Below are 10,813 nucleotides of genomic sequence, written 5' to 3'. Positions count from 1 at the left end.
CGAAGGGATGCTCCTCAGGCGGAGGATACTATCGCTCTCTGCGTCGTCGTTCAGAAACTGCAATTCCGGTAACAAAGTCGACGCTATCTCTTCTCATTTCCCGTTCTCTACCTTCTCCTCTAGAGCTTCTTCTTCTTCTTCTTCAATCACTCCCGGAGATATCCTAGTCCGCGAATGGAAAGACTGGTTTAAGCATCGAGGTGTGAAGCAGAGTCACCAGTTAATCGATCGAATCTTCGATATCCTCCGAACTCCTTCTAACGATGGAGATGACAGAGCTTTCTACCTCCACCTCTCCGACCTCCGACTCCGTCTTACTGAGAAATTCGTACTCGACGTGCTTTCACACACTCGTAACGATATCCTCTCTTGTCTTAAATTCTTCGATTGGGCTGCTCGTCAGCCTGGGTTTCATCACACCCGTGCTACTTTTCACGCCATCTTCAAGATCCTTCGTGGTGCTAAGCTTGTGACTCTTATGATTGAAATCTTGGATCGAAGTGTTGGCGTTGAAGGTTATCGCCATTCGCTTCGTCTATGTGATGCGCTCGTTGTGGGATATGCTGTTGCTGGTCGTACTGATATAGCTCTTCAGCATTTTGGTAACATGAGGTTCCGAGGTTTGGATTTGGATTCGTTTGGGTATCATGTGCTTCTTAATGCACTTGTTGAGGAGAAGTGTTTTGATACGGTTGATGTCATCTTCGAGCAGATCTCTGAGCGTGGCTTTGTTTGTGCTGTCACGCATTCCATTTTGGTGAAGAAGTTGTGCAAGCAAGGGAAACTTGATGATGCTGAAGGTTATATCCGAGCTTTGCTCCCCAATGATCCTGCTGGATGCGGTTCTGGTTTAGGCATTTTGGTCGATGCTCTGTGTACCAAACGGAAATTTCAGGAAGCTACTAAGTTGTTAGATGATATCAAAGTGGTGGGAACAGTGGATATGGACCGTGCTTATAACATTTGGATTAAGGCTCTTATGAAAGCTGGATTTTTGAATAACACTGCGGATTTCTTGCAGAAAATTAGTCCTTTAGAAGGTTGTGAACTCGAAGTTTTCAGGTATAACTCTTTGGTCTTTCAACTTTTGAAAGAGAACGATCTTGATGGTGTGTATGATATCCTGACGGAGATGATGGTACGTGGAGTTTCACCTAATAAGAAAACGATGAATGCAGCGCTATGCTTCTTTTGCAAAGCCGGATTTGTAGATGAAGCCCTCGAGTTATACAGGTCGAGATCAGAAATTGGCTTTGCTCCTACTGCCACGTCTTACAACTATCTGATTCATACCCTTTGCGCCAATGGAAGTGTTGAACAAGCTTATGATGTCTTGAAGGGGGCGATGGACCGAGGGCATTTTCTTGGAGGAAAGACTTTTAGTACACTTACCAATGCCTTGTGTTGGAAAGGGAAGCCTGACATGGCAAAGGAGCTGTTTATTGCTGCCGCAGAACAGGACTTATTGCCTAAACGTATAGCTGGTGGCAATATTATATCAGCCCTTTGCAATGTTGGGAAAGTGGAGGACGCTCTTATGATTAATGAGCTATTCAATAGAAGTGGTGTAGATACCTCCTTCAAAATGTTCATCAGCTTGATATACGGCTCAATCACAATAATGAGGGGAGACATAGCTGCTGAACTTATCATCGGGATGCAGGAAAAGGGTTACACCCCGATCCGTACTCTCTTTCGAAATGTTATTCGATGTGTTTGTGAGATGGAAAGTGGTGGAAAAAACTTTTTTACTACTTTGCTTGAGTTCCAGTTGTCACTTTGGGAACACAAAGTTCAGGCCTACAACTTATTCATCGAAGGAGCTGGGTTTGCAGGGAAACCAAAACTAGCAAGACTAGTGTATGATATGATGGATACAGATGGGATGAAGCCCACACTAGATTCAAACATTCTCATGCTTCAGAGTTATCTTAAAAATGAGAAAATGGCCGATGCTCTTCACTTTTTCCATGACCTGCGTGAAAAAGGTGAGATCAAAAACAGACTTTACCATGTTATGATTGTTGGCCTCTGTAAAGCAAATAGATTGGATGATGCGATGCATTTCTTGGAAGAAATGAAGGGTGAAGGACTTCGGCCTAGTATCGAATGTTACGAACTAAACATGCAAAAGTTGTGCAACGAAGAAAGGTATGAGGAGGCAGTTGGATTAGTCAATGATTTTAGGAAAAGCGGGCGCCGTATTACAGCTTTCATCGGTAATGTTCTTTTGCATAACGCAATGAAGAGCAAAGGGGTGTATGAAGCATGGACACGGATGAGAGATGTAGAAGAAAAGATCCCTGAGATGAAGTCACTTGGTGAGTTGATAGGATTATTTTCGGGACGCATCGATATGGAAGTACAACTGAAGCGGTTAGATGAAGTTATAGAGAAATGCTATACACTTGATATATACACGTACAATATGCTGTTGAAAATGATTGTGATGAACCAGGCGGAAGATGCATATGAGATGGTTGAAAGAATATGTCGGAGAGGGTATGAGCCTAATGAGCGGACTGACAGTATCCTTGAACGGGCTGACCGCATACTAGAGGGACGGAATTTGCAGTCAAGCTTAGGGAGGAATGGTTGGAATAGAGAGAGACAACGTGAATAATGAAAAGTACCGGCATGGAGAGGTCAGAATTGGTTAATAGAGAATAAGGGAAGAATCTCTCAGTTAATTGATTGTTTTGGATTCAATTTCTGTTTTGGGAATTGGATGATCCATTGATAACAGGTGAGTGAGAAAGCCATGACTTGCAGAAAGCTTTCTTGTCTCTGTATTACAAATGTGTCATTAGAGGCAGTTACAGAATTGGGTAGTATCAGCTTCAGATCTACATCATGTACACAATTTGGTAGTAGGCTTTCCTAGTAGAGAAACACACAACTCAAGAGAGAGATTTCAACAATTTTTGTCATATTCTTCATTTGTTGTTAAAGAAACTTAAATGGTGCCCGCCCACCTTGGTTTTGAATTATTTGTGTTTGTATTACATTTGTTTATTAAAAGTTATAATTTTTTTGTTAAAGAAATAAGAAAAAAATTGATAACAAATACTTTGGTATTTTTGCTAATAGTCTTTCTAATTTTCATATAAAATTTGATATAAAAGCACTCTCTTATTGACTAAACACAAATATTTTAACAACATAATGAAAAAACAAAACAAACAAGATTAAAAACAGAGGAGATTTAGGGATGTACATAAATACATTATACACATTAAACAAACAAATTAAAAAAATGTGTGTACTGTGTACTACAATTTGTACTGCATAATGAAGACCCACGCACATACACCAAAGTGACCAAATCAGAGAGACTTACATTAGAAAAACATAGCGACTCTTTTCTATGACAACCTCTGCATTCTTACAAAGAAGCACCACAATGGAGAAGATGAATCAGGTAAGAAGCTCACAACTTTTCTTCTTCTCAAAAACAAGAAAATGAAAAAAATAAAAGAAGTTATCTTCTTCTTTTTATATCTCTTGCTCGCTATGGGTTCATCATTTCTTACTCTGTCTGTACTGCAAATACAAGACGACCTTTTCTATTCTATTAACTTGCTCTGTGAGCTGTGATTCCCTGAACCTCTTTTTATTTTCTAATTTTAGTTTAATCTTGCATCATTTTATTATTTAAAATTATGGTTTATCATTGTTATTTTATTACTTCGTCTGGGGTTGACTTTTAGACTCCTTCCCCTACACACACACACATATATATACATACACACCTACATACATACAAATCATTGTCATGATCATCTTGTTAACTTATAATTAGGGTTTAGAGATTAATTACTTTGCAAATTCTTGAGTTTAACTAGGACAATCGGTAGTAATATTGTTCTTGTCGTATTGTTTCTCTTGCCGTCGTCGTATATAATATGTCTTCTCAGCCGAATCATCAGACTTCAATATCCAGTTTACTCCATGATCGCTTGCATATCCCTGCAGAAACAAACATCGAGAAGGAGTCCGCAGAGAAGGACACTTGTCAATCACAAAGAAAAAGGAAAGAACCAATTTTGCATGAAGTTGATGGCTCCTCAAGTGGTGCAGCTGCAGCAAAGAAACTAGACCATAACGCCAAGGAGCGTCTTAGGAGGATGAAACTTCATGCCTCTTACCTCACTCTCGGCACTCTTCTTCCTGATCACTCTTCTTCTTCCAAGGTTTTCTTGATATCAGAGCTAAAACCTGTGATTACAACTTTTAGGTCTGTTTCTGGTGGACGTTGTTGTGAGCTATAACTTTTCTTGGTGATTGACAGAAGAAATGGTCTGCACCGTCTATCATCGATAATGCAATAACTTACATTCCCAAGCTGCAAAATGAAGTTGGAGAGCTAACTCTAAGAAAGCAGAAACTTGTGGAGTTAGAGAGACGAGGTCCTTCCATTCGAGCAATCTTGGTTCTTGAGTTGGGAGAATCAGGTTATGAGGCTGTTGTACAGATATGCTTGAAGAAGGAAAACGAAGACGAGTTCTCGAACCTCCTTCATGTAATGGAGGTGCAAGGTTTGAGTATTTTAAGTGCTTCTACTTCTCTAGTTTGCCGAGAGCAAAGGGTGGTTTGCTATAATTTTCATGTCAAGGTGTGTCTCCTCTTTGTCTTCTTCATTTCTCTTTGATTTTATGTTTGTATAGAATATAGACATTGTGCTAGTTAGCAAGATTCATAGCGTATATAGGTTTTAGAGATATAAGTAAGGATGTAACTTTCCTTCTCCAAACAATACATGTTTAGAGTCCATATCTTGGGAGGATTATGTTAAGAATTCATAAAGTTAGAAAGGAATGTGTATATAGGACTAATTGATAGTTTATGATAAAGTTCTTGAATCAATGGGTTGTAAAAAAAAAAAGATTTTGATTGTATTGGTGCGACAGAGTTTAATGTTTGGACTTCTATTGACCTGAATCTGAGTGTGGCATTCTGTACTGTATAGAGTGAGATGATATACTATACATACATATATTTTTCATGTATTATCAACGGCCGATCCTAGATAAGCAAAACCACTAAGCTTAATTCATAAATAATAGTTTTTACACTAGTTGAAAGAAACTAACTACTCGAAATATTGTACATGGGAAAGTGTAGATGGATGAGAAGCCATGTGAAGGTGATGACTACATCAAATTGTTAAAGAAGAACATAATTTCTTCGCTTCGTGACAACACAAAATGCAAATGAAAAATATAATGAGGTAACAGAATCAATGGAATATCTTTGATGATGCATATCGCAATTATCGTTCCTCTTATTGCTTTAGATCATGTTTAGTTTTTGGTGTTTGAAATCTCATATCAACCATATTTACATTTATAAGCTATTTTATATCTCCCTAGCTATGCTAAAAGAACCTTTTTAATTAGTATGCCTCAAGATCACGAGTTTGGATATGCTCTGGTTTATCTCGGATCCTAGAAAAATATGGGACCAAAGGCCATAACTTCTTGTAATCTTAAAAAAAGAGTCTATGATAATTAATAGAAACCCAATTAGATTATTTTAACTCGGTTTCATATATATTTATGTGTAATGGTTATGTTTTGGTTGATTTCTATAAGATACAACAATTTTTGTACTCGGTATAAGCAATCATTTTAGGCTTCGAGCAAGTATGAACTCGAGTCCGGTCTAACCTAGGTTCATTGTCAGCACATTTGAGCTTGACTAGAGTCTAGAGAGAGACATGATTCCATAGAGAACGTTATCTCTCTCCAATACAAAACTACCTTCGTATTTTATTTTATTTTCCTCAAGTCTTAAGCATTGTTCTCATAACCAAAAAAAAAATGAGATCGTGTATGGGCAGACATATAGTGGTACAATCGTGTATGTTAAAATTAAAAAATATGTTGTGACAAACTTGGAAATACGGGTGGGGGAGAGAGAGTCGATGCGTCATCAGTCCTCATACTTGAATTTACCGTTTTGCCCTCCCTGTTGTAATTTGAGAAAATCAAACTTATTATTTTCCTCGACGCTTTATTTATGACATCGACCCAATATAAAAAAAAAAAAAAAAGGTTCTGATCTCAACAAAAGTTTGAAGAGTCAAACAAAACAAACCTGTTGAGTTCTCTCAGAAGTAGAAGGAGAAGAAGAATCGAAGAGGATGAAGAAGCGAACGATGTACGCATGGGGAGCAGCGATTATAATCTTCATAGTTCTAATGATCGTCACTCCCACCATCCCTCAATCTCAGGCTTACCACGATTTCGCCGATCAACGCTCCTATTTCGGTATTACATATTTCATTCTCACACTTAATCTCATCATCTTAAATCCTCTCTTTTGAATTTTAGGGTTTTCAAATCTCATTGATTTTTTAATTCTCAGGGATTCCAAATGCTCTCAACGTCATTTCAAATTTAGCTTCTTCTTCTTCTTCTTCTTCTTTGTTCAATCAAGATTTTAACAAATTAGTGTCTATTTTGATTCAAAAAAAAAAAAAACAGTTTGAGAGGTGAGAAAATAGGATGGACTTGCTTTTACGTTGGTGTTGCTGCTGTTGCTTTTGGATCTTCTTACTATCATCTTCACCCTAACGATGCTACTCTCCTCTGGGATCGTCTTCCTGTACGCTTCTCTTTCTCTTTCTCTTAGACTCGCTTCTTGTGTCTTGTTTTTGATCACTCGTTTTTTTTTTTGGATTAGATGACTATTGCCTTCACATCAATCATGGCTATATTTGTAATCGAGAGAATTGATGAGCATAAGGGTACTTACTCCATTGTTCCTTTGCTTCTCGCTGGCCTTATTAGCATTTTGTATTGGAGGTAGTAACTCAAATTCCTTCAAACCCTTTCAAGTGGTTTTTAATGATACCATCTTGAGGTTAGAGTAAGCTGAGATGAGAAGCCGTTTTATTGCAGGTTTTTCGACGACCTTAGACCATATGCTTTAGTACAGTTTGTTCCCTGCATTGTTATTCCCTTGATGGCTATTCTATTGCCTCCAATGTATACACATTCTACGTATTGGCTCTGGGCTGCAGGTTAGTGATCAGTGTTTGTGTTGATATATTATCTCTTCAGTTTGCTTTTGCACTTTGAAGCTTTCTTATTCTAGATTCAATTGGCTGAAACTGCAGGATTTTATCTCTTAGCCAAGGTGGAAGAAGCTGCTGATAAGCCTATATATAGCTGGACTCATCATATTATTAGTGGCCATTCTCTGAAGCATTTGTGCGCTGCTATGGTCCCTGTCTTCCTTACCCTCATGCTTGCAAAAAGAACCGTTCAAACTGAGAGGTATTCTCATCATTTATGTGAAAATGACCGGAAATTGCAGATCCATATTCTTTACTCATGCTTTACCCTATATGGTTAATTACAGGATTAGCTTGTATACAACATGGAAGGTATCATGGACGAGGAGTAAAGGGAATGGCTCCGAGGAAGAGAGGTTTGATTATAGCTACTCTAACGTTGCAGTCGAAGAGACTCGATAGAGGTTATGTTGGTGATTCTCGTATATTGTAAGACCTTTGATAGTCGTGGTTAAGATCATTGATTGGCTAACAGAAGTTGTTATAGGTGGTAGAAGTAGTTACACTTGCACCCTTTTGCAATCTTATCAAATGCTACATTTTACCATAGATGTGTTGCCCCTTTGTTACCAATCAGTTATGTTTGTCATTTTTTGATGTTATTCCTTGTAATTGGAAAAAAAACGCCATGTTCTTATTAGCAACTCTGGTTCAAGAACCAAATCTACTGACCAAATTGGAAAACAAGTTTGCCTTAGTTTACACTAGTATCATCAAGATAAGCCGTTAAGTCTCCTAATAACAGAGACGACACCTTGAAATCCCAACTTCCCATCTCCATTTGCCACCATTCCAGAGAACAACTGCTTGTTCAAAGCAGCACCAGGCATAGCCGTTGCTGCTTCCGCCGCCATTCCCAAATCTTTCACCATATACTCCACAATACCCGTCGCCTTATAATCCCTCTCCACCATCATTTCCCCAAACAACCGCATTACCGCCGAGCCAGCCGCACCGTCCTTAACCGCCTCAAGCCATTTCACGGGATCTAAACCAGCCTTCTCAGCAAACACAATCCCTTCAGCTAGTCCCACCATGTTGCTTCCTACACAAATCTGATTCCCAATCTTACAACTCTGACCACTCCCTGCTCCTCCCATATACCTCACGATTCCCATATTCTTCATCACGGGAGATAACCACTCCACGATCTCAGAATCTCCGCCGGCGAAAATCGTTAGCTTCGCCTCTCGTGCTCCAGCGTCTCCACCCGATACCGGCGCATCAACCGCCCAGCAATCCCTCCGCCTCGCCTCCTCGTGTATCTCACGCGCCAATCCTGGCTTGCTACTAGTCATGTCCACGGTTACTCCACCGGGTTTGAGACCAGAGAGTACACCATCGGGACCTAAAACCAGCGATCGAACATCGTCAGCGTTTCCAACTATGGTGAACACAACATCGCTCACCTCCGCTAACTCTTTGGGAGTATTGGCTGTGCGAGCTCCTTTGGTTTGCAGATCCTTCGATTTCCGAAGATCACGAGCGTAGACGGTGACGGAATAACCTGCAGCGAGGATATGAGAAACCATGGCTGATCCCATTATTCCGATGCCGATCCATCCGATTCTAGTCTTTGAAGGATCGATGAGTCTCGGGTGTGGAGTCTCCATTTCTTCGTTTCCAGAGATCGAATGAAGAATTTGTGAGAGACGGCGACAAAAAAAACCAGTAAGCTCTACTGACTTTACTCAATTTTTCATTTATTGAGCTCTAGTTTTTTTTTTTTTTTTTTTTTTTTTATGTGCTCATATTTTATTAATCTGATGATCAGATTCTGATCTTTGGCTCCCCAATTACAAAGTCAAGGTTCTCACTTCTCTCAAGCTTTTTTATGCTCTGAAAGATTGAACAATTTAGAGTTTGATCTTAGAATGATTAACACATGGAGTTGGTGAAAGAAAGAAACAGAGGTAGAGCTTTAGAAACAGAGACTTCCAAAGTCACTATACTCAACAAACACGTGATGTTCATTGCCCATGAAATCATGCAAAAAAACTCAATATAGGTCACGAGACCTGAATTTCATCCTTGTTTTGGACTCTCCTTTCACATGCTTACCCTGTGATGCAACAAACTTTGTTATTTTTTTTCCCTTTATGGTAAACACTATAATCTATCAACATTTGCCACAAAAACAGAAACTCTCTATTTGTAACCATCTTTTGCTTTCTCTCTTTTTCCCAGTTTGGGATTCTGGAAAATATGGAATCGAGTTTTCCTTTCATCAATCAAGCACTCCTTATCACTGATCAACCCTTTATGACTTTTCACCATTTCCTGGTAGCATCAGCATGTGTCCTCATAGCAATCTTTGGTTACTATTTCTTCAAACCAAGGTGTATTATATACCTTATTGATTTCTCATGTTATCAGCCTCCTGACTTCTTGCGAGCTCCAGTCTCCAATTTCATTGAGCATCTGACCATATCCGGTGTTTTTGATCAAGAAAGTCTTGATCTTCAGCAGAAGGTCTTAGAGCGATCAGGGATTAGTGATGACGCGAGTGTCCCTGCCTCAGTCCATGAGATTCCACCAAACGCTTCTCTCCCTGCAGCTAGAGAAGAAACTCATGAGATCCTCTTCACTATTGTCGAAGAACTTTTCTCAAAGCATGAGATAGATCCAAAAAGTATTGACATCCTTGTGTCTAACTGCAGCCTCTTCTGTCCTTCTCCATCCATAACCTCTATGATCATAAACCGGTTTGGCATGAGGAGCGACATTAAGAGCTTTAGCTTGAGCGGTATGGGCTGCAGCGCCGGGATTCTTTCGGTTAATCTTGTTAAAGATCTTATGATGATTCATGGTGACTCTTTGGCCCTAGTGTTGAGCTTGGAAGCTGTGAGTCCAAATGGTTACAGAGGGAAGTCTAAGTCAATGCTCATTGCAAACACCATCTTCAGAATGGGTGGGGCTGCGATTCTTCTCTCCAACAGGAAGCAAGATATCAATAAGGCGAAATACAAACTCCAGCATCTTATACGAACTCACTTCGGATCAGACAATGAATCCTACGAGAGTGTAATGCAACAAGTTGATGAAGAAGGGAAAGTAGGAGTAGCATTGTCCAAGCAGCTTGTGAGGGTAGCATCAAAGGCCTTAAAGATCAACGTGGTGGAGTTAGGCCCTCGGGTTCTACCTTATTCAGAGCAGCTCAAATACATAATCTCATTTATCCAAAGAAAATGGGGAATGCACAAGGAGATATACACACCTAACTTCAAGAAAGCTTTTGAGCATTTCTGTATACATGCCGGAGGAAGGGCGATTATTGAAGGTGTGGAGAAGCATCTGAAGCTGGACAAGAAAGACGTAGAAGCTTCACGGTCAACTCTGTACCGTTATGGGAACACATCTTCGTCTTCACTGTGGTATGAGTTGCAATACCTGGAAGCTAAAGGTAGAATGAAGAAGGGAGATAAAGTATGGCAGATCGGGTTCGGAAGTGGCTTTAAGGCTAACAGTGCTGTCTGGAAATGCATTTCTGAGATTGATTCAAGAGACAGGAATGCATGGTCTGATCGAATCCATTTGTATCCGGTCTGTGGAGATGCTTCTAGTGAATTAAGGACAGAGCTCCTTTCTTGACATTGATTCGCTGCTCCATAGAATAGTTTATAAATTCCTTTGAGTTCTCTTTGGTTTGGTCTTAAGCTGATCATGCATTGTAGGAAAAACTTTCCACATTTTCAGATTCTTCAAGAGTTGTTTCTTTTAGATCTCTCCTCT

At 39.6% G+C, this 10,813-nt stretch overlaps 2 protein-coding genes and 3 pseudogenes across 7 annotated transcripts; 4 read left to right on the top strand and 1 right to left on the bottom strand.

Annotated features, from left to right (window-relative positions):
- The first annotated feature begins 7 nt into the window (after positions 1-7).
- Positions 8-3,067, top strand: LOC104750972 (pentatricopeptide repeat-containing protein At1g71210, mitochondrial pseudogene; annotated as a pseudogene). Its single transcript, XR_015585324.1, has one exon. The product of XR_015585324.1 is annotated as a pentatricopeptide repeat-containing protein At1g71210, mitochondrial pseudogene (transcript).
- Positions 3,068-3,323: 256 nt separating this feature from the next.
- LOC104750971 (transcription factor bHLH160-like) lies at positions 3,324-6,063 on the top strand. 2 transcript variants are annotated; one of them, XM_019237962.2, is made up of 4 exons: positions 3,324-3,421; positions 3,976-4,193; positions 4,292-4,615; positions 5,125-6,063. In XM_019237962.2, exons 2-4 carry the CDS (start codon positions 4,128-4,130, stop codon positions 5,215-5,217), a joined length of 483 nt encoding a protein of 160 aa, XP_019093507.2. In that variant the 5' UTR covers positions 3,324-3,421; positions 3,976-4,127; the 3' UTR covers positions 5,218-6,063. The 2 variants fall into 2 exon arrangements, with proteins under 2 accessions (XP_019093507.2, XP_010471132.2); XM_010472830.3 differs by lacking the exon at positions 3,324-3,421 and having other exon boundaries at positions 3,793-4,193; positions 5,125-5,343.
- LOC104750967 (uncharacterized) lies at positions 6,010-7,765 on the top strand. Of its 2 annotated transcripts, none has more exons than XM_010472824.3 (6): positions 6,010-6,272; positions 6,489-6,609; positions 6,688-6,809; positions 6,906-7,027; positions 7,124-7,283; positions 7,369-7,765. In XM_010472824.3, exons 1-6 carry the CDS (start codon positions 6,169-6,171, stop codon positions 7,481-7,483), a joined length of 744 nt encoding a protein of 247 aa, XP_010471126.1. In that variant the 5' UTR covers positions 6,010-6,168; the 3' UTR covers positions 7,484-7,765. The 2 variants fall into 2 exon arrangements, with proteins under 2 accessions (XP_010471126.1, XP_010471127.1); XM_010472825.3 differs by having other exon boundaries at positions 6,022-6,272; positions 6,509-6,609; positions 7,369-7,744.
- On the bottom strand, positions 7,694-8,694 carry LOC104750969 (putative 3-hydroxyisobutyrate dehydrogenase-like 2, mitochondrial pseudogene; annotated as a pseudogene). Its single transcript, XR_015585323.1, has one exon. The product of XR_015585323.1 is annotated as a putative 3-hydroxyisobutyrate dehydrogenase-like 2, mitochondrial pseudogene (transcript).
- Positions 8,695-9,286: 592 nt separating this feature from the next.
- Positions 9,287-10,801, top strand: LOC104750970 (3-ketoacyl-CoA synthase 7 pseudogene; annotated as a pseudogene). Its single transcript, XR_015585322.1, has one exon. The product of XR_015585322.1 is annotated as a 3-ketoacyl-CoA synthase 7 pseudogene (transcript).
- Positions 10,802-10,813: the final 12 nt, after the last annotated feature.

Source organism: Camelina sativa, chromosome 16 (genome assembly GCF_030686135.1).
Source record: "Camelina sativa cultivar CO46 ecotype springtype chromosome 16, ASM3068613v1".
NCBI classification, from domain to species: Eukaryota; Viridiplantae; Streptophyta; class Magnoliopsida; order Brassicales; family Brassicaceae; genus Camelina; species Camelina sativa.
This window is presented reverse-complemented; position numbering and strand designations above follow the sequence as displayed.

Excerpts from the sequence above, each read along its gene's own strand:
- LOC104750971 (XM_010472830.3), top strand. The coding sequence starts at position 3,906 with ATGTCTTCTCAGCCGAATCATCAGACTTCAATATCCAGTTTACTCCAT. Across the intron at positions 4,194-4,291 it reads ATCACTCTTCTTCTTCCAAG|AAGAAATGGTCTGCACCGTC; the intron begins GTTTTCTTGATA and ends GGTGATTGACAG. Across the intron at positions 4,616-5,124 it reads GCTATAATTTTCATGTCAAG|ATGGATGAGAAGCCATGTGA; the intron begins GTGTGTCTCCTC and ends GGGAAAGTGTAG.
- LOC104750967 (XM_010472825.3), top strand. The coding sequence starts at position 6,146 with ATGAAGAAGCGAACGATGTACGCATGGGGAGCAGCGATTATAATCTTC. Across the intron at positions 6,610-6,687 it reads TCCTCTGGGATCGTCTTCCT|ATGACTATTGCCTTCACATC; the intron begins GTACGCTTCTCT and ends TTTTTGGATTAG. Across the intron at positions 7,284-7,368 it reads AGAACCGTTCAAACTGAGAG|GATTAGCTTGTATACAACAT; the intron begins GTATTCTCATCA and ends GGTTAATTACAG.